General features: G+C 45.4%; 1 protein-coding gene across 1 annotated transcript in view; it reads left to right on the top strand.

Annotated features, from left to right (window-relative positions):
• GHDC (GH3 domain containing) overlaps nucleotides 1-26144 on the top strand; it is a 139307-nt gene extending 113163 nt beyond the window's left edge. Inside the window, exon 9 of the mRNA XM_063959426.1 lies at nucleotides 19717-26144. Within this exon, the coding sequence (XP_063815496.1) occupies nucleotides 19717-19938 (222 nt within the window). The 3' untranslated portion in view covers nucleotides 19939-26144. The remainder of the gene's footprint in view (nucleotides 1-19716) is intronic.
• The last annotated feature ends 939 nt before the right edge of the window (nucleotides 26145-27083 follow it).

The following is a 27083-nucleotide window of genomic DNA, read 5'->3' as shown; positions in this document are numbered from 1 at the left end:
CAAAATTGGTTTGATCCTAAATAGAGAAAACTATTCATATAAACCTGTCAAGCTGGTTCCCATCAGATCACAGATTCTTTATCAAACATGTTTATTTCATGCTTCACAGAGCCATGTTTTAGCTGATAGATTTAGTATATATATTTCAATTGAAAGATTATATAAAAAAAAATTAATAATTTAAAGTACATGGTAAGGAAAAGCTATCATTATATAGTTCATGCATAACAGTTATGAGCAAATTAATTATCAAACAAGTTTAACATGCTTACAAGTACCATCATTATCTGATAAAATTAGTGTTTTTATCTTTGTTACCAAAGGAGGTAATAGGTATTACCTATTATTACAGATATTTGAGCATTAAATAAAGGAGGTAGATGTACCAATAAAAGAAAAATATATGAGAAAAATAACAGAGTAAATATAAATTATATGGCCCACATGGGCGCTTACTAAACCGATGTGTCCCTTGTGTGGGAGTGGGCTGTGCAGTCCCACTGGGTCCCACGAACCAAACGGCCCGTTTCACCAATGTATAGGCTTGTTCACTGGTGACTGATAAGTCTCAAATGAGGGTATAAATAGTGAAAATATGATTACCTAATTGGCCGCCCGAGGTTGAGAAGAACGCGCCGTGCATCGTTGGCGCAACCGGAAATGACGTCTTTCTATAGGATGACGTCTCGAACTGTGTCAGCAGGTAGTCATGGGAACGTTTGCGTTCCAAGGACTCCTAACGTGGGTGCGCTTCCTGTATTGTAAGGAGGCGTCTGACGTTGTGATGAGTGTAGAGTCTCTAAGAACTGGTACTTCCGGGTGAGGCGTACACCCGTCGTTTGGGGAGGCGTCCGACGTTGTCATGGGTACCGTTACCTTTACCCATGCTTCGTCCCTCCGTGTGGGGTTATCTGACCGTAGTGTGAATTATACCCCTTGTGTCATGTAGGAGAAAAGAGAAAGAGTACTGATTGCTTGTACTAAAAAGTTTGGGATGATTGTAAGCGGAGTATTGAGCAGTGAATGAAAAGTGGAAATATAGACATGAAAATGTTAAAAAACATTGAAAATTACATATATGTATGAGAAAAGGAGAAAAGAGCCTTAATTAGGTAATTATATAATGGATACACTAAAAAGGAGATTATTATGGACTGAATAAATGATAACGAATGAGCATGGAAGTAAAAGTAGGAGTAAGGATGAACATAAATATGTGACTGAAACTAAAAATATATATAAATAACTGAATATAATAATCAAAATCAAAATTAATATAAATAAAAATGATAATAAAAGTAATCATAATAATGATAATAAAAATAATAATAATAAAATAAAAATCAATATGAAAATGGTAATGAAGAAAGAATGAAAAGGACCTAGTAAAAATAAATATAATTATAAATAAAAATAAATAAAAGTGGATAGGAATGAATATGAGTGATAGATGCAATTATTAAGAGATTAAAAGCTAACTTGATATAGTATATAGTAATATGCCTTATAATGATCTATCAATGAGAGGAGGGATAGTGTGTAAAGATTTAATTAGATCTTTCCCTGGAATTATAATAGGTATATTTACATGTATGTATAATAAGGGTGATACGACAAATATGATATAGAAGTGGATGTGATAATGGATTAGATAGGAGGTGTGAGGTTGTGAAAAATGGTGAACAGAAACTCAAACGCTATAACGAAAAGGGTGACACAAGTGAAGATAGTGAACATTGTGAATAGTGTAAGAGGGAATGACAAAATATTAAATAATAGAAATAGATAAGTTATAATGGGTGCATGTGTTGTTGGGGCACCTAAAAGCGCAATGTGAAAAAACCCTACATAGTCATGAGACTATGCACTGGTAGTGATATTCTGATATATATTTGTTTAAAAGAAAAGGGGGTTGTGATTGATATGACAGTAAAATAAAATGATGAGATATTGATATGATAAGATAGATATACCAATATCAGTGAGAGAGCCTAGTGTTATAAAGTGCTCACTGTGAAATGTGCTCTATAGTGAGCCTGTGCCGAGATGGTCGTGATGGGACAAATTATGGGATAAATGAATATATAGAGAGATAGGTATTGATGCTTGAGTGAATAATGAGTATGTGCGTTAAGGAGTATGACAGTTTATAGAATATACCTTGATATTGCTATATTTGATTAAAGAAATATCCCATAGTTAATATATTCATTCAAGCCACGAGGCGTCAGACTGTTGAGGTTGTAAGTCCACTCCGATTCTTTTTTTTATAAGTTCCTGGGTTAGATCTCCTCCTCGTATTCCTAATTTTATTTGTTCTAGACCGAAGGCTGTTATTTCCCCAGGATTGCTCTTATGATGGTGGTGGAAGTGTCTAGCCACCGATGTTAATTTCCTCATTTTGGCTAGATCCGTGGCACTATTTCTTATGGTGCCTGCATGTTCCAGGATACGAAGTTTCAATTTTCTAGTTGTCATTCCTACGTAGCGTAGTCCACATGTGCAGACAAGACAGTAGACCACCCCTATTGAGTTACAGTTAATGTACTGATTAATGTTTTTTACATTTCCATATCTGTCTACCACACTGGTGGTTTTTGACATCAGGGCGCATGCTCTACATTCCCCGCATGGGTAAGAGCCGGTGATGGCTGGTATGCGTTTAGGATGATTGGTGAAATGACTCGAGACTAAATGATCTTTCAAATTGCTGGACCGTCTCCAGCTCATTGAGGGTTTGATCTCCAGATTTTTCGCTAGATCCTCATCTAATAGGAGTACTGGCCAGTGTTTCTCAATGGAGTCTTTGATTTCCTTCCATTCTCTACAGAAAGTTCCTACAAATCTCAGTTTGTTATCTGGTGTTTGCTTTTCTTTCTCTTTCTGTGCATTAGAGAAAATCAGGGAGTCCCTTGCCGTTGATAATGTTTGTTGTTTTGCTTTTTTGATGGATCTACTACTGTAGCCTCTTTCCTTGAGTCTCAATGAGAGGTCCTCACATTTTTCCTTGAATATGGTGGTGTCTGAGCAGTTTCTCCTGAGGCGCAAAAATTCCCCTTTAGGGATATTTTCCACTGTCGGTGGGAAATGGGCGCTTGTTTGATGGAGTACACTGTTAGAGGCAGTAGTTTTGCGAAAAAGTTTTGTGTGTACTTGTCCCGTCGTGTCTTTATACACAGTGAGGTCCAGGAAGGGGATAGAGGATTCGCTAATATGGTGGGTTAGTTTCAAATTTAAGTTATTATGGTTTAATATATCTATGAATTGCAACAGGGATGATCTGTCTCCTTCCCATATCATAAAAATATCATCGATATATCTCCACCATACTGTGATGTGTTGTGTGTATATCTTGTTGGTGGGATTATGTACTATTTCCCTCTCCCACCAGCCTAGATATAAATTGGCATAGGTGGGGGCGCAGGCCGCCCCCATTGCTGTGCCCCTGGTTTGAAGGAAAAAACGATCCTGGAACGTGAAATAGTTCCTTGTGAGGACGAATGTTAGAAGTTGGATCAGGAAATCATTGAATTCGTTCTGTCCCTCCTTGTCCAGGAAATATTTCACAGCACGTAGTCCTGCTGTATGGTCGATGCTGGTGTATAGGGACTCAACATCCAATGTTACCAAGAGATGTTTTTGTTCTAGTTTCACATCATGAAGTCTCTGTAGTACGTCCATCGTGTCCTTGAGATAAGATGGAAGAGTTAGCACATATTTCCTCAAGTGTAGATCTAGGAAGGTACTAGGTTTCTCCAGAAGCCCATCTTGTCCTGACACAATCGGTCTGCCTGGTGGTGTTATGATATTCTTGTGGACTTTGGGCAAGAGGTAAAGTGTAGGCGTCTTTGGATTGTTGGGTGACAGATATTTAAATTCCTGGTTCGTAATTGTGCCCATTGATTGTGCACTGTTTAAAATTTTCTTAAGTTCTGCTGTATATTTGTCTGTTGGGTTGAACAGTGTGGGCTTATAGCAATCTTGATCTCCTAATTGTCTCATCGCTTCTTTAATATACATGTGCGCCGGCCATAGCACGATATTGCCACCTTTATCCGATGGTTTTATTACAATATCTGTCCATGACCCGATTTCCTTTAGTGCTTGACTTTCTTGTTTGTTGAGATTATCTGTCTTGTGCATCCTAATTTTGGATTTTTTATGTATCTGATCAAGGTCTCTAGAGATAAGTTCCTGAAAGACTCTAACTTCTGGGCAGATGTTCTCTGTTGGGAAGAAGGTGGATTTGATCTTACATTTGGGTCTAGTTGATTGGTCTTGGTTCTCAGATTGAAGTTCCTCCAGTATGGCTATGGCTTCCAGATCTTCCGTTGTGGTCGTTTGTTCCGCTGCGATGGGATCTTCTGAGGCTGAGTCATCTCTCTTTTTAGCGAAGAATTTCTTTAATAAGAGTTTATGACCAAAAAGCTTGAGGTCCTTTTCCCATTGAAACCTATTGAGTGATTTCATGGGTGCAAATGATAGGCCCTTCCCAAGTACCATAATGTGATCATCTGTAAGCTGTTTAGTTGAAAGATTGATGACCTTTAAATTGGAGTTCTCCTGTCTGTTTTCTGATAGTAACGTGTTGGATATCGTGGTGACCAATCTGGTTCGTCCCTGGGGTCTCTTCTTACCCCTGCGCGTCTTTCTTCTGGTCGTAATCTGGATCTTCCCCTTTTCCCGGCAACCCCTAAAAAAGAAGAAGACGACGTTGGGCCCATATTATCCATGCTCGCATACCAGTAGGGTTCCCGAGCTGTGTTGTTGGAATCTGAGTAATATTCGCCTCCAGAAGAGTCCGCCTCTGAAGATGAATTCTCCTCATAGGTGAAGTTGTAGTTTCTTCTCTGAGTTCGTTCTCGTTCCCTCCTTGCAATAGGTTTTTTCCAATTAAAAACATTACCCTCTTGAAAGTCTCTTGTGTCTCTCGCAAATTTGTTCCGTTTCCGGTCAATTATCCTTTGCTCGTATGGTTCCAGTTCCTTTTTAATTTTTTCAAAGGTCTGTTGGAAATTGGTTTCTTTTTCCCATTTCTCAAGGTTTTTGCCTAGGTCGTCAATTTCTTTTTCGACAATATTCAGTGTTAAATGACTATGTTTGTCTCCCCTGCAGTATTCCTGATACAAGAAGGGTAAAAAAGAGAGGGGGGGCACATAAATTTAGGCGCAAATAATATATATTAAGCAGCTATTGGGAAAAATCACTCATTATAGTGAAAATCCCTGTGTTATATAGCGCTGTGGTGTGTGCTGGCATACTCTCTCTCTGTCTCCCCAAAGGACTTTGTGGGGTCCTGTCCTCAGTCAGAGCATTCCCTGTGTGTGTGCGGTGTGTCGGTACGGCTGTGTCGACATGTTTGATGAGGGTTACGTGGAGGCGGAGCAAGGGCAGATAAGTGTGGTGTCGCCCCCGACGGGGCCGACACCGGATTGGATGGATATGTGGAATGTCTTAACCGACAGTGTCAACTCCTTACATAAAAGGTTCGATGATGCAGCAGCCTTGGGACAGCCGGGATCTCAACCCGCGCCTGCTCAGGCGTCTCAGAGGCCATCAGGGGCTCATAAACGCCCGCTAGCTCAGATGGTAGACACAGATGTCGACACGGAGTCTGACTCCAGTGTAGATGAGGATGAGACAAATGCACAGTCTACTAAAGCCATCCGATGCATGATTACTGCAATGAAAAATGTATTGCACATTTCTGATATTAACCCGGTTACTACCAAGAAGGGTATTCTGTTTGGGGAGAAAAAGCAGCCAGTGATTTTTCCCCCATCTGATGAATTAAATGAATTGTGTAAGGAAGCGTGGAGTTCCCCCGATAAGAAACTAGTGATTTCTAAGAGGTTACTGATGGCGTACCCTTTCCCGCCAACGGATAGGTTACGTAGGGGAAACATCCCCTAGGGTGGACAAAGCGCTCACACGCTTATCAAAAAAGGTGGCACTGCGGTCTCAGGATACGGCCGCCTTAAAGGAGCCTGCGGATAGAAAGCAGGAAGCTATCCTGAAGTCTGTGTATACACACTCAGGTACTATACTGAGACCTGCTATTGCTTCAGCATGGATGTGTAGTGCTGCAGCCGCATGGTCTGATACCCTGTCAGACAACATTGATTCCCTCGACAGGGATACTATTTTGCTAACCATAGAACATATAAAAGACGTCGTCTTATATATGCGGGATGCACAGAGAGACATTTGCCTGCTGGCATCTAGAATTAATGCAATGTCCATTTCTGCCAGGAGAGTATTATGGACTCGGCAGTGGACAGGTGATGCTGATTCTAAAAGACACATGGAGGTTTTGCCTTATAAGGGTGAGGAATTGTTTGGGGACGGTCTCTCGGACCTCGTATCCACGGCAACAGCCGGGAAGTCAATTTTTTACCTCAGGTTCCCTCACAGCCTAAGAAAGCACCATATTATCATGTACAGTCCTATCGGCCTCAGAAAGGCAAGAGGATCAGAGGCGCATCCTTTCTGCCCAGAGGCAGGGGTAGAGGAAAGAAGCTGCATCAGGCAGCCAGTTCCCAGGAACAAAAATCCTCCCCCGCTTCCTCTAAGGGCTAAAACACACTACCCGGCATTTGCCGGCCGGGAAAAAGCCGGACGGCTTTTTCCCGTGCCGGCATTGTAGTTAACAGTGTGAGGGCTAGGGACCCTTCACACTGCACGGCCCCGGCCCGGCTGCCGGGTTGCAGCCGGGTCTCACCACTGGAAGATCCGGAGGCCGGGCGGCCGCCGGGCCGTCTTTGCAGCCAGTGAACCGTGTGTGTGAAGGGGAGCTTTCACACACAACGGTTTTTTCTGAAGCCGTGTCTGATGCTGCGCATGCGCACAGCATCACACACGGCTCAAAGCCGTCCTGTGTGCGAGACTCTGCCGGTTTCTCCCGGATGGCAAAAAGCCGGACAAAGTTTGTTTGGCTTTTTGCCATCCGGGAGAAACCGGCCAGTGTGTTACAGCCCTAAGTCCACCGCATGACGCTGGGGCTCCACAGGCGGAGCCGGGTGCGGTGGGGGCGCGTCTCTGAAACTTCAACAACCAGTGGGTTCGCTCACAAGTGGATCTCTGGGCTGTACAAATTGTATCTCAGGGATACAAGCTGGAGTTCGAGGCGACTCCCCCTCGCCGTTACCTCAAATCAGCCTTGCCAGCTGCTCCCAGGGAAAGGGAGGTAGTACTGGCGGCAATTCACAAGCTGTACCTCCAGCAGGTGATAATCAAGGTTCCCCTCCTTCAACAGAGACGGGGTTACTATTCCACAATGTTTGTGGTACCGAAACCAGACGGTTCGGTGAGACCCATTCTAAATTTAAAATCCTTGAACACTTATATAAGGAAGTTCAAGTTCAAAATGGAATCGCTCAGGGCGGTTATTGCAAGCCTGGAAGAGGGGGATTTTATGGTGTCGCTGGACATCAAGGATGCTTACTTGCATGTCCCCGTTTACCCACCTCACCAGGAGTACCTCAGGTTTGTGGTACAGGATTGTCATTACCAATTCCAGACGTTGCCGTTTGGTCTGTCCACGGCACCGAGAGTATTTACCAAGGTAATGGCCGAAATGATGATACTCCTTCAAGAGAAGGGAGTTATAATTATCCCGTACTTGGACGATCTCCTTATAAAGGCGAGGTCCAGAGAGCAGTGGTTAGTCAGCGTAGCACTTTCTCGGGAAGTGTTGCTACAGCACGGCTGGATTCTGAATATCCCAAAGTCGCAGCTGATTCCTGCGACGCGTCTGCTCTTCCTGGGCATGATTCTGGACACAGAACAGAAGAAGGTGTTTCTCCCGGTGGAGAAGGCCCAGGAATTGTCATCTCTGGTCAGGGACCTCCTGAAACCAAAACAGGTGTCGGTGCATCACTGCACGCGAGTCCTGGGAAAGATGGTGGCTTCTTACGAAGCAATTCCCTTCGGCAGGTTCCATGCAAGGATCTTTCAGTGGGATCTGTTAGACAAATGGTCCGGATCGCATCTTCAGATGCATCGGTTGATCACCCTGTCCCCAAGGGCCAGGGTGTCTCTGCTGTGGTGGCTGCAGAGTGCTCATCTTCTCAAGGGCCGCAGATTCGGCATACAGGACTGGGTCCTGGTGACCACGGACGCAAGCCTCCGAGGATGGGGGGCAGTCACTCAGGGAAGGAACTTCCTGGGACTGTGGTCAAGTCAGGAGACTTCACTACACATAAATATACTGGAACTAAGGGCCATTTACAATGCCCTGAGTCAAGCAGAGCCCCTGCTTCAGAACCAACCAGTGCTGATTCACTCAGACAACATCACGGCGGTCGCCCATGTAAACCGACAGGGCGGCACAAGAAGCAGGATGGCGATGGCAGAAGCCACAAGGATTCTCCGATGGGCGGAAAATCACGTGCTAGCACTGTCAGCAGTGTTCATTCCGGGAGTGGACAACTGGGAAGCAGACTTCCTCAGCAGGCACGACCTACACCCGGGAGAGTGGGGACTTCATCCAGAAGTCTTCACGCAGATTGTAAACCGTTGGGAACGGCCACAGGTGGACATGATGGCGTCCCGCCTCAACAAAAAGCTAAAAAAATATTGCGCCAGGTCAAGGGACCCTCAGGCGATAGCTGTGGACGCACTAGTGACACCGTGGGTGTACCAGTCGGTTTATGTGTTCCCTCCTCTTCCTCTCATACCCAAGGTACTGAGGATAGTAAGAAAGAAAGGAGTAAGAACTATACTCATCGTTCCGGATTGGCCAAGAAGAACTTTGTACCCAGAACTACAAGAAATGATCTCAGAGGAACCATGGCCTCTGCCTCTCAGACAGGACCTGTTACAGCAGGGGCCCTGTCTGTTCCAAGACTTACCGCGGCTGCGTTTGACGGCATGGCGGTTGAACGCCGGATCCTAACGGAAAAGGGCATTCCAGATGAAGTGATTCCTACGCTGATAAAGGCTAGGAAAGACGTGACAGCACAACATTATCACCGTATATGGCGAAAATATGTTGCTTGGTGTGAGGCCAGGAAGGCCCCTACAGAGGAATTCCAGCTGGGTCGATTCCTGCACTTCCTACAGTCAGGAGTGACTATGGGCCTAAAATTAGGATCCATAAAGGTCCAGATTTCGGCCCTATCTATTTTCTTTCAAAAAGAACTGGCTTCACTGCCTGCAGTTCAGATGTTTGTTAAGGGAGTGCTGCATATTGAGCCCCCTTTTGTGCCTCCAGTGGCACCTTGGGATCTTAACGTTGTGTTGGGTTTCCTGAAATCCCACTGGTTTGAGCCACTTAAGACCGTGGAGCTAAAATACCTCACGTGGAAAGTGGTCATGCTATTGGCCTTCGCTTCGGCTAGGCGTGTGTCAGAATTGGCGGCTTTGTCTTGTAAAAGACCTTATCTGATCTTCCATATGGACAGGGCAGAATTGAGGACCCGTCCCCAATTTCTCCCTAGGGTGGTATCAGCGTTTCATTTGAACCAACCTATTGTGGTGCCTGCGGCTACTCGGGACTTGGAGGACTCCAAGTTACTAGATGTAGTCAGGGCTTTGAAAATCTATGTAGCCAGGACGGCTGGAGTCAGGAAAACTGACTCGCTGTTTATCCTGCATGCACCCAACAAGCTGGGTGCTCCTGCTTCTAAGCAAACTATTGCGCGCTGGATCTGTAACACGATTCAGCAAGCTCATTCTGTGGCAGGATTGCCGCATCCTAAATCAGTAAAAGCCCATTCCACAAGGAAGGTGGGCTCTTCTTGGGCGGCTGCCCGAGGGGTCTCGGCTTTACAGCTTTGCCGAGCTGCTACTTGGTCGGGTTCAAACACATTTGCTAAGTTCTACAAGTTTGATACCCTGGCTGAGGAGGACCCTGCCTTTGCTCATTCGGTGCTGCAGAGTCATCCGCACTCTCCCGCCCGTTTGGGAGCTTTGGTATAATCCCCATGGTCCTTACGGAGTTCCCAGCATCCACTAGGACGTCAGAGAAAATAAGAATTTACTCACCGGTAATTCTATTTCTCGTAGTCCGTAGTGGATGCTGGGCGCCCGTCCCAAGTGCGGACTCTCTGCAATACATGTATATAGTTATTGCTTAACTAAAGGGTTATTGTTATGAGCCATCTGTTACTGAGGCTCAGTTGTTGTTCATACTGTTAACTGGGTATGGTTATCACGAGTTGTACGGTGTGATTGGTGTGGCTGGTATGAGTCTTACCCTGGATTCCAAATCCTTTCCTTGTTGTGTCAGCTCTTCCGGGCACAGTTTCCTTAACTGAGGTCTGGAGGAGGGGCATAGAGGGAGGAGCCAGTGCACACCAGATAGTACCTAATCTTTCTTTTAGAGTGCCCAGTCTCCTGCGGAGCCCGTCTATTCCCCATGGTCCTTACGGAGTTCCCAGCATCCACTACGGACTACGATAAATAGAATTACCGGTGAGTAAATTTTTATTTTTTGGTGTTTGTGGGAAAAGGCCCACAATTATGGGAGCCAGTTGCTCAAGTAAGGGACGTTTTGTAACCAGGGTTCAGGTTGAAGAGCCGCGGCCCATGGGGTCAGCGAAGTTTAAAGGAAAAAGTATTGAAAACTTTTTGTCTGAATGGGAACGTGTGACTGACAAAGATAGGGAACCATTCCCTAAGGTGGGCAGCTTTGAACCAGAGGTACTGCAGAATGTAAGCAGTAAAATATGTCTTCTAAAATCCAGAAAACAAAGGATCAGACATAATGATTGTTTAAAATGATGGCAGCAAGAGGGGGATATGCAAAGAGAACAAATTTGCAAAACAGGTTCAAAACCTAGCGGGAATGAGAACACAAACACACCAGTGTAGACACAGGTCGAAGGGAAGAGATGGCTACAATCAATGGTATATCCGTAAATGATAGTAGTATGCAAAAACAATGTATTAACCCTGATTTTTGCAAGATGTATCCTGTTTTGAAGTCTTTTCAGGGTTGTAGGTCACAGGAAGATGAAGGATCCAGCCAAATCGCAGCTCTTTTCCAAGCAGTCACTTTGCAGGACACTCAGGTGGGGCCTGTCCAACCAGGTAGAGCAGTAACAATATTACCCAATGAAAGAACTAGTGAGGTCACAGCTACCGGTAAGTGTGAGACAGTTCATTGCACAGAGACAACAACACCTCATAGTAAACAGATTAGGAACGGAATGGTAGAATTACACCCTTTCTTGGAAATAGTAACTCCCAATGGGGGAACCAATAGTCGGAGTAATCCTCACCAGGAATAATGCAATGTATTGCCCGTGGCCCAGAGATGAGCTGCGATCAATCATTTCAGAATTCCCCGACCCTCGGAAGCATTTAGCCAGATGTCAGAAATTTATCAGAGATCTGGGTAATGCGTATGAACCAACAAACAAACACTGGCGGATATTTTTAAAAGCGTGCCTACCCCCTAATATTGACACCCAAAAATGTATCACTGATTGTAGGTTAGAGTCGGATAGTCTTATGACTGACAAAAACAATCAGGAGAACTTAGAACGAATTAATAGACAACTAGAGTTGTGTTTCCCCATTAATGTTAAGTGGAGAAGAATTTTCTCCATAAAACAGAGGGAAAATGAAATGACATCTGAATATTTCCATCGGGCCCTGCAAATAATGGATAGATACATTGGGGTATCAGATACAGGGAACTATGCGAATTACAGGGAGGTGGCTGTTTCTGTGCTAATGGACAGACTCAATAAGACAGTAAGGGACAGGGTACAAACATCTTTGCCTAATTGGAAAGGGGTCACAGTAGCTTGTCTTAGAGAGTTCGCAATTGTACACCACAAGAATATTGTTAGGCGTAGAAAACAACAGGAGGAGAGGATTGAAAGTATACAGGCCCTTACACCAAAGTCTCATCAGCCTAAACCCCAGACCCCTGCTGTTTGGAAAAGACCGAGAATATGTTACAGTTGTAAAAAGGAAGGGCATTTTGCCAGAGATTGTAGGTATAGTAGAACACATAGCCAATATAGACCCCTAGACAGAGAAAACAAGCCACGTTATTAAACACATAGACGGGATCAAGGGACATATAGTAAGGAATCACGAGCCATATAGAAAACACAGATTCGGTTAATGGGAAGAACAGAATAAATGCAACTTTACTCTTTTTGACAGAACTTACTGGGGTTAGGAGGAGGTCTCTAAACTTTTGCTACTCTCTAGAGCAGAAGTGACCTCTAAGTAACTTAACAGGAGTTTTGTTAGAGATGGTATATATATTGAGTGCTCCCGCTAGGAAGCACAAAGTATGTTGGATACCCACGAAGACTAATGTTGCATTTTACTGTTTTAGATGCATGTCCATCACAGGTAGAGGAAATTATCTCAAAGATACCGGGTTCCCTATGAATTTAGAATGGACAGGACACTGGATTGATGGCTGGGATAGTCCCAGTAGAGATATAACACACATAGAATTTCTTTTAGGGGAGCAGACCACGTAGAGAATCATTCCCCGTAGTGCCCAATCCAGGTGTCAAATTTTGTAAAATATTCTTTGCCTCTACAAACTTATCTGTTACTAAACTCTATGTGATTTGTCTTCAAAGTTTCCTCTTCATCTCTTACGGTCACTGACAGGATTATAGTTCAAACGCCACATGCTTACTCGGTTTTTCAGAGCTCTGCCCAAATCCAGTATATCTCACCAGCATAGGGACACCAGTATTTACGCAGTGTGCCTGGTCATGCACAAAGGGTGGAGAATGAGAATACTGGTAAAGGGAGACTGTGCATAGACACCGATATGCATGATGGTGTGACAGCCTGATGGTGAACGCAAATCTGACAAATTTTCTTTTTATTATTTCCCCTCTCTTTTCGCTTTCCACAGACGGTTTACTTCACACAACTGATAATACACAACAGTTAAACACATTGAAATGCAAGATTTGTGTTCATTACAGGAAAGGGCAGTCTGGAGGTCAAAGGGATATGGCCAGGAATCCTCGGGACTGTGGACAGGTGGACAAGGTAAGCCAGTAGCCCACAGAGCATATCTTCCAAGCTTAGCTGAGGCGGCACACGGTCTGACTCATCTGGGTAAAGAGGGTATGTGTAAGCTGGTGAGAGCCTACTGGTGTGCACCAGGATTCTCTTCTCATGCAGGTAAGAGAGCAATGACATGTTTTACTTGCTTGAGGAAGAATATTGGAAAGTCAATACCAACAGAGCCATCCCATATCCCTCCGAAAGACGGTCCTTTTCTGGTAATACAAATCGATTTCATACAGTTACCACCCTGTAGGAATTTAAAATGTGTTAGTTTGTATTGACGTATTTTCAAATTGGGTAGAAGCGTTCCCTGCTGCCACAAATACTGCTACGTTCACTACAAAGAAAATTGTGCAGGAATTTGTGTGTAGATATGGTATCCCTAGAATAATTGAAAGTGATAGGGGTACCCATTTTACAGGTGAAGTCTTTCAGGTCATGTGCAAACTGATGGGAATTAATAGCAAGCTGCATACTCCGTACCGTCCACAGGCGAGTGCAAAGGTGGAGAGAGTGAATAGCACTATTAAGAACAAGCTGAGCAAATTAATGGCTGAAACTGGATTGTCGTGGCCAGAAGCTTTGCCACTAGTGTTGTACAGCATCAGAACCACTCCCAGGTCTCCTCTTAACCTATCACCCTTTGAAATCCTTTTTGGTCGACAACCTCATGTAATGATAGACCCCCAGGATGATTTGAAATGTAATAATGAAGTGACTGTGAAATATTTGGTTGGGATGAGCCAGCAGCTGGAAAATCAACAAAGAGATTTAAAGCTGGTGATTCCTGACCTACCGAACAGTAATTGCAATGACATTGAACCTGGGGATTATGTGATGTTTTGAAATTTCTTACGCTCAGGTTGCCTCATAGACAGGTGGGAAGGACCATATCAAGTCTTGTTAACCAGCACAACAGCATTGAAGGTCGCCGAAAGAGAGACTTGGATCCACTCGTCCCACTGCAAGAAGGTCGTTGACCCGGAGAGAACTCGTGCAGTTTCATCAAGGTTTCGTGGTTTGGTAACTGTGTGTTCAAAGAGCAAAGTGAACTGTGTGTCCAAAGAGCAAAGCAAAGAGACACTAGAGTGTTTGTTCCGGGAAAGTTGAGAGGCAGGACTGTTGAAGGGCATCTGAGCACAGAGAGTAACAAGAGCTAGAACGGTTGTCGTACCACTTTCTTTTTTCACCTCCCCCTACATTTTTCCTTTCTTTTCTCCTTCTTATTTTCCCCCTTTCCCCTAACGAAATGGATCGATCACAAGAGACTGCGTTTCGGGTTCTGTTAGTAATTCTCGTTTTGATAAGGACAGTTTGTTTTGGTGAGGGTCCCAGAGAGGTCGAGCAGGGATCTGGAATGGGTTCTGATGGCAAGTATGAATTTGTAGGATCTCAGGATCAGCACATCATTTTGGTAAAGGCTGGCATCAGTAAGCGCTCTGGTAGTCAAGGAGCTCGGAGGCACTGTGAGGGGTTATTGTCTGATGAATATTGTATTTGTAGGAATTGTGAGAATATAGTTGAGGATGGGTGCACCCATAGATGTCAGTCCAACCTTAATATCGACATGGACTGTCATCCGTTGAGTGATTACCACTCACTAGTGGGTAAGGTCTTAAACCAGACAGAATGTTGGGTGTGCTCACAGGTACCTCAAGGTCAGAGCAAGTCAGGATTAGTACCATACCCTTTAGCAATAGATGAGGTACTCGAATTACGGGGTGGGAGACCGGTGGACAAGAAATTCAATATTTCTAGGCCCCCTAGTTTGAAGCTCCACCAGTATCATGTAGATAGATCCTTACTATGTTTCAGTATTTCCAATTACCGAAAACCGGGAAATTGGGAAGTGACATGGAATAACCAGGCAATGACCTTTTCACACAGAGCTGATAGGATACCCATAGACTCTGAACTTGTACGCCAAATAGCCAACAGTGGGAGGTATTTCCGGTATAGGTATACTCGTGGAAGCAAGACCATGTGGGTTGTAAAAGTATCGCCACGGTATTGCGCTCATATCATCCAGCCCGATACTTGTACTGAGCAGATGGGAGAACTAGGGATGGGTTTCTTCACTTGGAAAGTTTGTAATATGGTGATGTTATATTTTGTCCCCTATGTTCTCCCAGATGATGCCTATTTTATATGTGGGAGGAAGGCGTACAAGTGGCTTGCCCCGAGCTCAGAGGGATTGTGTTATATTGGGAGAGTACTGCCAGAGGTCATGACCATAACCCATGATAAGATGAAAGACGTTCACCGCAGTACTCAGGCTCCTTATACTCATACTCACTATGAACACATTATCAAGAGACACCTCATAGATAGGACAGAGCACGCAGCCTCTGATTTGATCCACAAATCCACCGGGATTCAATTCCTCCTCGCATTAGACATCACCCGTACTGCCAGAGGAATTATAAATTATAGGTATATCCATGCGCTAGCGAACTTGATAGATAATATCACTGAGATGTATGACGACACCTTCAGGTATACGGGAAGGGAGTTACAAGCTTACAAGAAGGATGAGTGTAGGGAAGTTTCTCCTTTGTATCCTGGGAGTCGTCATAATTATTGGTTTGATATTTAGGTGTGTTCGAATTCTGACGCGGCGCAAGCACGGCACAAAATTGATGAGTCTAAGGAGCGAGGGCGCTGTTATAGCAGCAGATTTAATTTATGACCCATCCATAGAGACAGTGTTATGATAAGGATTGCAAATGAATTTCATGGCCTGTTTCTTTCACCCGTTTTTCTTTTGTTTCCCCCTCTGCCCAGATACATCCAACCGGAAAAGGCATCTGCCCTACCCAAAATGTTTATATGAATGTATTTTAGCTATGTGTCTTATCTTCATCTCTGCAACCTCCAGTTAATAGCACACATAGTCGACAGGTGATATCCACATATACTAGCACTCACTTATGTCTCCCCCTCCATGTATCATCAACTAAATGTGCACCCCATTTGTTTTAACAAGAAGCCAAAAAGAGCTCGGTAGTGTTTGTTGGCCCATTTACAGACCCTTAGTACGGGATGAGAAGGATTTAATGTATACTTCGCAATACCTCGAAGCTTATTTAGAACATATACGGCACGATGATACATGCCCCTCAGACATGGATTCATACATACATGCTTTTTACTATCCCACTAGGTCATACATTTCCCACCTACAACTCTCTCCGATCATCAAAGCTTCTGTAGATATTGTATAGATATTTTTCTGTTTCGTGATTAGATAGTGGCAGTTATTGGTGACTGCTACAGGGTGGACTGTCAAAGTCGAAAAATATTGCAGTACACACATCACGTACAAACTACACACAGATGGCCTCCCTGCGTGCACTTGTTCTGTCTTGCGTGTGCATATCCGCAATCTGCGTATGGTCGCTCCCGCGGTCCTGCGCATTAGCGCGTGGTATGAGTATTTACGGTAGAGTTTGTGAATGCATGGAAGGCTATCAAAACACATTACATATTTAATCCAAATAGTGCACAATGTACACATAGTATCCCTGCACCACATCAGAAAGTAACAACAGTTTAAATGGTTACAGAACAAAGGGATTCACCTTTACAGAATATGAGGGGACAGAACAAGGTCATAAGGTGGTGTTTAGTATCCAGCTGAAGGGTATTTTAAGGGTAACATTCCTGTGTTGGTTTAAGGAAGATCGCATGTTTCTGCGGATAGTTATGTGCAGAAGCAGAATATAGATATAAACTGTATTTACTGTACATTATGTATGCGGTGGGAATCCAGAGGAGACCACCTACAAGAGCAGTTGGGAAAGACATCGCCTACCTATTCAAACCGACCTATGACCTCTCCTGTACTGTAAATGTGCATCTCTGTGTCCAATGGACAAAGAGATTACAGTATCTATTGTATTGCTTTTTGGAAGAAGTGTATAAAGAGAGCTGCTGCAGGCCTGGTCTGACACAAGACTCACAAAGTTATCTATCAGATGACCGAGGACCGGGCCGGGAAGCGCAAGCGAATCTACTCAAGTATGTACCATTGAATGTAGCCATTTACTCTGTTATATTGTATTGTATTGTATTGTTTGTATTGTAACCCCCCTTTTAGCAATAATCTACTGTGGTGTCGGAACCCAGCGGTAAAATCACAATTGGTGTCGTGTCTTCATTGTCCTGCTAAGGTTTAAAGCGTATTTTCATTGCATTGCATAACTGTTCAGGGTTTGTGGTGTATCTCTGGGTGTGTACGCGCTGTGAGTACTTTGTACCGTCAGTGCGGCGTTTGTACGCGAAGTCCGTACGCAGTACGGGACTTTGTACGCTAATAGCGTACAAATTGCGCAGAGTGTGTGTTAAGTACAGCGGCCGCAGCGGCTCCATGGTAAAGTGTGTTTAAGGTATAGCTTTCTTTCCTAAGGATATTTCAACATTATCAGTCCACGCGGCTTCTTCTGTCCTGCGTCTTCACCAGAGGCTTCCTCCTCCGACTGATCCGCTTGTCCCTGGAGATCTCTGTTGTAAAAAGAAAAATTATTTATACAAATTTAACACACATTACATAATTACATGCAACCACACGTCATGCTGTTGGGACCCCAGTGCTCAAGCAGGACCAAACACAACAACAAAAAAATTGAAAAATTGAAAAAACCTCAGCCAAACAAGCCAAAACCCCCATACAAGCATCCCTGCACATGCTGGAGGTCAACCAGTGCTAAAGTAGGAGCAAAAAAAACATGTTTTGGAAACAAACGACACCACATGTCGGCCACATGGCAGATACCGACACGCTCAAAGTCAGCCCAAACAAGCCAAAAAGTACCTCCAGCATGTGCAGGGATGCACCAGTGCTAAAATAGGAGCAAAAAAACATGTTTTGGGAACAAACAACAACACATGTCGGCCACATGGCAGATACCGACACACTGAAAAGTCACCCCAAACAAGCCAAAAAGCATCCCAAAGCAACGCCACATGTACACCTCATGGCACCCCCCCACTACACAAACACATACATGCAACACCAGACCACATGTGGTACTTACCTACAAATGTAGAAATCGCTCCAAAAACGACTCTCCTCCGGGGTAACAGGTATCCTCCTGTCCGTCCTGGATTAAAGCCTGCTGGGTGTCCAAACGATACCACAGCAAACAACAACCAATTTGCTAGCTCTGCACCTCCACACACCTCTCTGCAGGTTCACAAAATGGCTGCTGAGCACGCAGCAAAGAAGCCCTATAAAGGGCTCAAAACGGCGGGAAGTCGAATCCAGGACGCCCACTACTCGACGATTGGTCCGTTATTCGACAAGGGGAGTGTCGAATGCGTTTTGTATTGAATATGTCGAATTCATGGTCCCGGGTGGAGGGTTTCGGCTGTCGAGTGCAGTCAAATCCTAAAACGGTCGAAAAAAAGACGCAATTTGTCCGGAATTTGCATATACCCGTGTATGTTTGAAAAACCAGACTGTTCTTAATATTAGTATTTGAAAAAACGGCAAGACTTTCATATGAATTTGTAGATAACGTGCAATTAAATAGTTTTTACACCTTAAATTACAGATGGAGCCACGCTAATCGTGGCTCCATCTGTGGCTGGTGCGTCCAGGGCGCCCCATTCACTCTGTGCATTCCCGGCATGACTAGGCGGACGGATTGCATAGTCATGCCGGGAACGCTGCTATGCGATGGAGCCTCATCAGATGAGCGCGGCTCCATCTGTGCAGCTAAAAAGGACATTCTTTTGATTTTTATAACTCGTGGCATATGATAAGAAGACTTACGTTGGTAAGTTTGGATAGTGTTATACTGAATAGTAGGTTATTTATTAATAGTTTCTTATATAGCGCAGCAAATTCTTTACAATTGGAAACAACAGTGATAAAGCTGGGTAGTAACAGTCACAGATGTAAGATGGCCCTGTTCATTGAATACTGGGTACAGGGCTATGACGACGTGTTCAGCACAAATCCCGTCATTGGCCTCCCTGGATTGCCCACTATGAAGAACGGCTGTGGGAAAGCTGCCGGGGGGGGGGGCAAGGCCGGATCTGGGGGACTTGCATACCTTCCCGGGGGGCCAGAAGCACCACCCGATTTTCGTGAGTCTCCTGGCCAATCCGGGAGGGTAGGCAAGTATGAACTAAACTGCACCAACCTAAATCTCTTTCCTTGTCTCAAAATACTGTATCACGCAGCTTGACACTTTACCTGCATCCACAAATTATGATTTTTATCTTACACACAAAACTTAAGAATTGCCTGAAAACTCACCAATTTATGCCTTCTAATTCAATTCCTAAACTAATTATTTAACCTACCTGCACAGTTAATTAAAAATGTACACTTATTTCACATCTACACTATACCAATGCTCTGATCTACAAACCAAAATTGCTGTGTAACTGGATCATATCCATGGAGCCCCACAAAGCACTTTTTCTTATTGATATGTGACTGGACCAATCTACATGATGTGGCATTTAACTTCATGTATCATATTTCTATTAATATCTATTGTTAGTGTTAGTACCCACTGCTAACTATAGCACTATATAAATACTTAATGATAAATATATAATTTGCATCCGATATTACAAAATAGACTAGTTTATCTACCCTTGTTTCTCATTTATTTGACTTTTCTCCCCCTTTCATTATTCATACTCCATTGTCATTCACAAATCATCCACTTAATCTTGCTAATTTTTCTCCTCCTACAGTTGGATCAAACCCTCCAGGAACAGTTCCCTCTCTACAAATCCTTCCGCTTTAAAGGCAGCATTGGTCCAGTGCGCGTGCACCTGACAAGTCCCAAATCTATTCTGGGACTTTGGGAGCTGACAGCCAAACTTTCTGGTACCTCCTTGGACTGCATTCAACCTCCACGCACACTGAGATACGGGAAACTGGCTGAAAGTATATGGAAGCAAGTCTTGTCGTGAACACATCTCTGTATATAAAATGGAAGAACCATTTAAACTCTGGAAGAAGCTACATTGTCCAAAATGTGTAGCTGTTTAGCACAGTGGATGTGTCAAGATGGAAGAGGTCTCTGCAGCACAAATATACACTCAAAATCAAAGTAACATGCAAATGCTTTGAAGCTTGCGGCAACAGGTGGAGTGCTATAAAGTTCATGGCTTTGTAATAGCAGAGGATCATGGGTAGTACCAAATAATGGATTATCATCATATTGTATCATTATTTCTGCTGCGTGGTACACTGGGCTCCACAGGGAATGACATTGGGGTGTAGAGTAGGATCTTGATCCAAGGCACCAACAGGCTTGACCTTCTTCCCAGAATGCATAGCGCCGCCTCCTCTATAACCCCGCCTCCGTGCACAGGAGCTCAGTTTTGTAGTTGGTGCCATGTAGTGCAGGCATACAACAGGTGGGATGCTCCAGCAGCCCTCTGAAGAGCTTTTCTAAGTGGAAAAATGAAGACTTCAAAGGCTGCAGCAGAGACACTGTGAGTGCTAGATGTCAGTCAGACATCTGCTGCAGCTCCATCAGCTCCCCCAGCGGCGCTGTTTACTCCCGCGCCCTGGTTACCGGGTACTTACAGCGGAGGCTCCGGTTTTCATCTGTCAGTCACACACCCCGCCGCAGCTCTCCAGGATCGCATGGCCGCACTCAGGGAGGAGATACAAGGCTCCCCCAGGTAGGACCCGCTGGAAATCGCGATCCGGCGCGGCCGGTGGGAGGCGGGCCGCGCGCGCTGACGTGGACACTGTGGCAGTACAGGGACCCCACTAGACCACCAGGGCAAGGGCACAGGTCGGTTTTACTAAACACCGTTTGCTATATGGCCCGCAGTACCCAGTGTTTAAGTCCAGCAAGGGGATAAGGCTTTGACTTGTAGCCCCTCCCCCAGCCCCAGGGCGCCATTTAGAGTAAATGTTCCCGCCCTGGAGCTGCATATCTCTCTCTCCCTCACTCCCTGTCAGCGTTTGGGCGCCGTTATAGCAAGCAGAGCTGATCCTGGGACTGTTTGGGCAAATCCTTCTCTATAAAGCCGCCTGCATGTCAGCGCTGTGCATTATACAGGACACGTAAGTATTCTACATGTCTGCTGACAGTGTTAGTTAAGAAAGAGTGCATTTAGTCAGGGTTATTCAGTACAAGTACCCTGTGATATACATCCAGTCTTTACTGTGCATTGATATAGCTATTATGTGTATAGCTATACTTAGTATTACTATGTATTGCTAGTCCAGTGCAGTTTTATTGCATGTCATAATTTCTGCATTGTACAATGTGACTATGTGTGTGTGCATATAGCTGCTGTGTGAACTGCATTTCATGTATCTCACTCAGGTTACTATCCCTATATTCTATAACCTGAGGGGGCTAAGTGCGTCAGGGTTATAACTTATTATTAACATAGGTGTTTCACAAGATATACTTATTGTGTATTTTTTTTCTGTGTTTTTAGTCACCATATACCTCTGGAACTCTCTGTTTGTGCTAATACACTACTCAGGGGGTTCTTGTCAGGTGTTGTGCTGCTGATACTGTACTGGGTTGCCTTGAATGAGCTTTCAGATATGTCAGCTACAAGGGGCGACGGAGCTGGGGCTGATCCCACAGTGCGTTGTGGTGACGCTGCAGACACGTTTGAGGAGAATATAGCAGCTGAGGGTTCAGGTTCTGGGGGTTCCTTAACCCCCAGTGGGACCGTAGCAGCGGGGATTCAAAATGACCCACCTTTGGCTACTTTCTCCACGTTATTGAATACGCTGGTAACTAGACTTACGCCCCCTATGGGACCTCCTGTACCGGTACAACCACTTATGGTCCCTGCGGATAATTCGCCGTGGGCAGATCAACTGTCCACTCAGTTACAGCAATTCAACCAATCACTGACTAAGCAGAAGTCTAACCCTCACCTGCCTAAGACCAAGGTGTCCTCTAAGCGGGCCATTACTTCCTCACAATCCACTAACGTCCCAGACACCTCGTCTAATGAGGGTGGCGTATATATACTGACCCCGCAGACACTAATTCTGATGCTTATGATGGGGAATCTGTTTCACAGGTGGATGTTCCTGACTTGTTGGAGGCTATCAAGTTAATTCTTCAAATTACTGATGACCCAGAGCTTGATGCTGGACAGATTTAAATGTCAGAAAGTGGTTAAACAAATTTTACCTCACTCTGACCATTTGGTTGACATACGTCAGGAATCCTGAAAAAATCCAGGAAAGAAATTCACGCCTCACAAGAAGATGCTGGCTCGCTATACCCTCGCGGCGGAGCTAAGTAAAATTTGGGAGACACCCCCGCCAGTGGATTCACAGGTGGCGCAGCTGGTGGTATCCTCAGCTCTGCCTGTAACTACCGCCACGTCTCTGAAAAAAACGATGGATAAGCGTGTGTAGGGTTGTTTAAAGGCGATTTACACCTTAGCTGGTGCTGCGCATAGGCCCACCATTGCAGCGACTTGGTCTGCAGAGGCTATTGAAGTGTAGGCTCAGGAGTTGGAAGCTGAGGTGCCTTCCAACGCTTCTGATCATGCTAGACAATGTCTATCGTATATTTTCACAGCTTCTAATTACATTAAAGAGGCGGCTTCTGATGCCGGTATTCTGGCGGCCAAGGCTTCTACTACGTCCATTTTGGCTCGCCGGATTCTCTGGTTGCGGCCCTGGTCTGTGGATCTGGACTCTAAGAAAACCCTGGAGGTGCTCCCTTTTAAGGGAGACATTCTTTTCGGAGAAGACCTCAACAAGATAGTGACTGACTTAGCTTCTGCTAAAACAGCATGTCTACCTAGTACTGCTCCTTCGGTACCGAAGGCTAAGAGTACTTCCTTTCGCTCCTGTCGTCCTTCAGGAAAAGCAAAGGGTCAGGCTCGCAATTCCAAACCCAATAAGCACAAACCTAAATGGGCCTGGGCTGCCCGTCAGCCTGCTTCCAAAACTGACAGGCCTGCTGCATGATGGGGTGGGCCTCCCTCTGGGGGATCCCAGGGTGAGGGACCGACTTCTAGGGTTTACCCAGGAATGGTTGAAGACCACTTCCGATGCCTGGGTACGGGAAGTTGTCACTTGAGGTTACGCCGTATCCTTCAAGAATCATCCCACTCATCGATTTTGCCTGACAGACGTCCCTTCAGATCAGGTGAAAACCAAAACTCTTCATTCGGTGGTACAGCCCCTCCTGGACACAGGAGTGGCAGTACAGGTGCCTCTGGCTCAGAGGGGCAGGGAGTACTATTCACCGCTGTTCCTAGGCCCGAAACCGAATGGGTCCTCTCGGCCCATTCTCAACCTCAAGTCCTTGAACAAATTTGTGAGGGTCTCCAAATTTCGGATGGAAACTCTTCACCCTATTGTTCTGGCTTTGGAACATGGGGATTTTATGGTCTCCCTGGACATAAAGGATGCTTACCTGCTTATTCCCATTGCAATGTCGCATCAGCAGTGCCTGAGGTTTGCGGTTGGCAACCTCCATTACCAATTTCGGGCATTACCTTTTGGTTTGACCAAGGCTCTGCGAGTCTTCACCAAGGTCATGGCGGTAATGACGGCTGTACTCTGCTGTCAAGGGGTCAGGATCCTGCCGTATCTGGACAACTTGTTCATACTGGCAAATTCCCCATAAATTCTCCTACGCCATCTGGATCTGACTATACGGTTTCTGCATGCCCACGGGTGGCTCATCAACTGGAAAAAATCTTCCCTGGTCTGCCTCATCGGATCAGGTCGCAAATGATCTCCTTGTCTCCAGAGGTCCGTCTGTCACTACACTGGTGGCTGCAGGACCATCGATTGAGCAGGGGTCGTCCCTTCTGGATCTCCAGCTGGGTCCTTCTGACGACGGATGCCAGTCTGAGAGGTTGGGGTGCGGTGTTGGAGCAACACTCCCTTCAGGGTCGGTAGCCCAGGGAGGAGTCTCTCCTCCCAATAAACATTCTGGAATTACGGGCGGTGTTCAACTCGCTGAACTTATCCCAGCATTTAATACAGAACAGACCTGCTCAAGTACAGTCGGACAACACCACCACGGTGTCGTGCATCAATCATCAAGGCGGCACTCGAAGCCGCATGGCAATGAGGGAAGTATCCAGGATTCTTCAGTGGGCGGAACGCCATCTGCCAGCCATATCGGCAGTATTCATTCCGGGGGTCCTAAACTGCGAAGCGGACTTTCTCAATCATCAGGACGTACACGCCGGAGAGTGGAGCCTCCATCCAGAAGTGTTTCAACTCCTCGTGGACAAGTGGGGCCTTCCAGATGTGGATCTGATGGCGTCTCGACACAATCACAAGGTTCCAGTCTTCGGAGCAAGGACAAGGGATCCTCAAGCAGCGTTCGTGGACGCACTGGCAATTCCATGGAACTTTCAGCTGCCATACGTGTCACTCCTGCCCAGAGTAATAAGGAAGTTCAAGCAAGAAGGAGGAATCCTACTTCTGATCGCTCCCGCGTGGCCCAGACGGCATTGGTTCTCAGACCTTCAGGGTCTCTCGATAGAGCGTCCCCTTCTACTCCGCAGCGCCCAGATCTCCTCGTTCAGGGCCCCTGTGTATATCAGGATTTCACCCAGTTAACTTTGATGGCGTGGCTTCCGTCTTGAGGGCCAAGGTATTTTCTGAGGTGGTAATTCAAACCATGTTGAAGGCCCGGAAACCGGCTTCTGCTCGGATTTATCATAGGGTCTGGAATTCTTACTTTGCTTGGTGCGCCGCTAATAATCATGACGCTTACAAGTTTAGTACGGCCAAACTTTTGGCCTTTCTACAACAAGGCCTTGACTTGGGCCTTCGTCTGGCCTCCATCAAGGTTCATATTTCTGCCTTGTCGGTTTGGTTTCAGAGAAAAATTGCGACTTTACCTGATGTTCATACGTTCACTCAGGGTGTGTTGCGTATTCAACCTCCTTATGTCCTGTCTGTGGCTCCTTGGGACTGGAGGCGTTGCCAGGGTCTCCATTTGAGCCTCTTGAATCAGCAGACCTTAAGTGGCTTTTCTTTTAAGGTATTGTTTCTGCTGGCTATTGTCTCTGCTAGACGGGTGTCGGATCTGGGTTCCTTGTCTTGTAGGTCCCCATATCTGATTTTTCACCATGACCGGGCGGTTCTTAGAACACGTCCCAGGTACTCACCTAAGGTGGTGTCTTCTTTCCACCTTAATCAGGAGATCGTGGTTCCAGCCTTTGCCTCTTCTGACTTGTCTTTCAAAGAGCGGTCTTTGGATGTGGTACGGGCTCTCCGTATCTATGTGAAAAGAACTGCATTCCTTTGGAAGTCTGATTCTCTCTTTGTACTGTTTGGTTTTCACAAACGTGGCTGGCCTGCTCACAAGCAGACCCTGGCCAGATGGATTAGAATGGTGATTGCACATGCTTATGTACAGGCTGGCCTTCCAGCTCCTGCTACCATCAATCCCATTCTACTCGGTCTGTTGGAACTTCTTGGGCGGCTCGCCGTGGTGCGACCCTTGAACAATTGTGCAAGGCGGCTACGTGGTCCTCAGTGAACACGTTCATAAGGTTCTATGCCTTCGATACTTCCGCCTCCCAGGATGCTTCCTTTGGACGCCGGGTTCTTGTGCCCGCTACAGTGCGTAGTTCCCATGAGGAAATGCTTTAGGACATCCCCAATGTCATTCCCTGTGGAGCCCAGTGTACCCCGCTGCAGAAAACGAGATTTATGGTAAGAACTTACCTTTGTTAAATCTCTTTCTGCGAGGTACACTGGGCTCCACAGGGCGCCCACCCTGACGCACTTAACTTCTTTGGGTTGGTATGGCATTAGCCGCTGACACTTTCTCCTGTCGTGAGAATGTGGTGTATGTGGCTACTAACAGTTGTCGTCTCCTGTACCTGCTACTGCATGGAACTGGTTAACAAAAACTGAGCTCCTGTGCACGGAGGCGGGGTTATAGAGGAGGCGGCGCTATGCATTCTGGGAAGAAGGTCAAAACTTTTAGCCTGTTAGTGCCTCGGATCAAGATCCTACTCTACACCCCAATGTCATTCCCTGTGGAGCCCAGTGTACCTCGCAGAAAGAGATTTAACAACGGTAAGTTCTTACCATAAATCTCGTTTTTTTCCCCAAGAATTAAAATTTCTCTACAAAAACACAAATTAAAAATTATGTAATTTGTAGCCAACATCAAATAAATATGTGACACCGCGAAGTGGCTGGACAAAAGTATTGTATAGGGATTTTTTTTAAAAACCATTTTACACTATCTGTCAGGTACTGTACCTCATTTGGCTTCCTATTCTGTATCAGGAAATGATAAATCTTTAGGCACATTCGTTACAAATCACTGACATTTTTCAAAACTTCTCTATAAAAGATGATAACGGATCTCCTCCAGCAGACTGAGCTTAACACTTAACAGCATAGTGCATATCAGTAGAAATACATGGAATAGGGGAACAAAATCAATAGAAGATATGTGTGGATATAAAGCTGGAACAGTGCATCCGATTCTGAGGTTGGTGTAGTTGGGAAATGTTTTGCTTTAATGGGATTTGGCTAAGGCCAGAAAACGCAAAACTAGAAGAACAGTCTCTGTAACTTTTTGTTTCTTTGGGTCCTTATCTGGCTGATGACGAAACTGATAGGAGAAATTAAAATGTCAAAAAGAAATCATACTTGAAGAGGGAGCAAATCTTTGTAGGCACACCATAGTTTGCTACTATCTCATCAAAGATAGTTGATAAGGTTATCACATGCACGGAGCAACAACACCCATATGTGTTAAGGGGGGTACACACGGAGAGATCCGTGTTTAAAATCTAAGCAATCTGACTAGATTGCTTAGATTTTAAGCACGGATCTGTCGTATGTATGCCCCCCAGCTATAGCGATGCGCAGCCCCGCACATCGCTATCGCCGGAGCTAAATTGAGCCTGCAGGCTCAATCTAGTGGGTCGCTCACTTCAGCGCTGTGTGAAGTGAGCAGCCCCCCCCCCCCCCCCATCGTCGCTCCCCCCCCCCCCTCGCTCAGCACATTGCGCTGTGCTGAGCGGGGGAGAGGTGTGTGCTGAGCAGTCTGTGTTAAGATCGCTCAGCACACATCTCTCCCGTCGGGTTCACTACGGGTGGCCGGCGGTCGGGCTCCCGG

This window comes from Pseudophryne corroboree, chromosome 3 (assembly GCF_028390025.1).
Source record: "Pseudophryne corroboree isolate aPseCor3 chromosome 3, aPseCor3.hap2, whole genome shotgun sequence".
Lineage (NCBI taxonomy): Eukaryota > Metazoa > Chordata > Amphibia > Anura > Myobatrachidae > Pseudophryne > Pseudophryne corroboree.
This window is presented reverse-complemented; position numbering and strand designations above follow the sequence as displayed.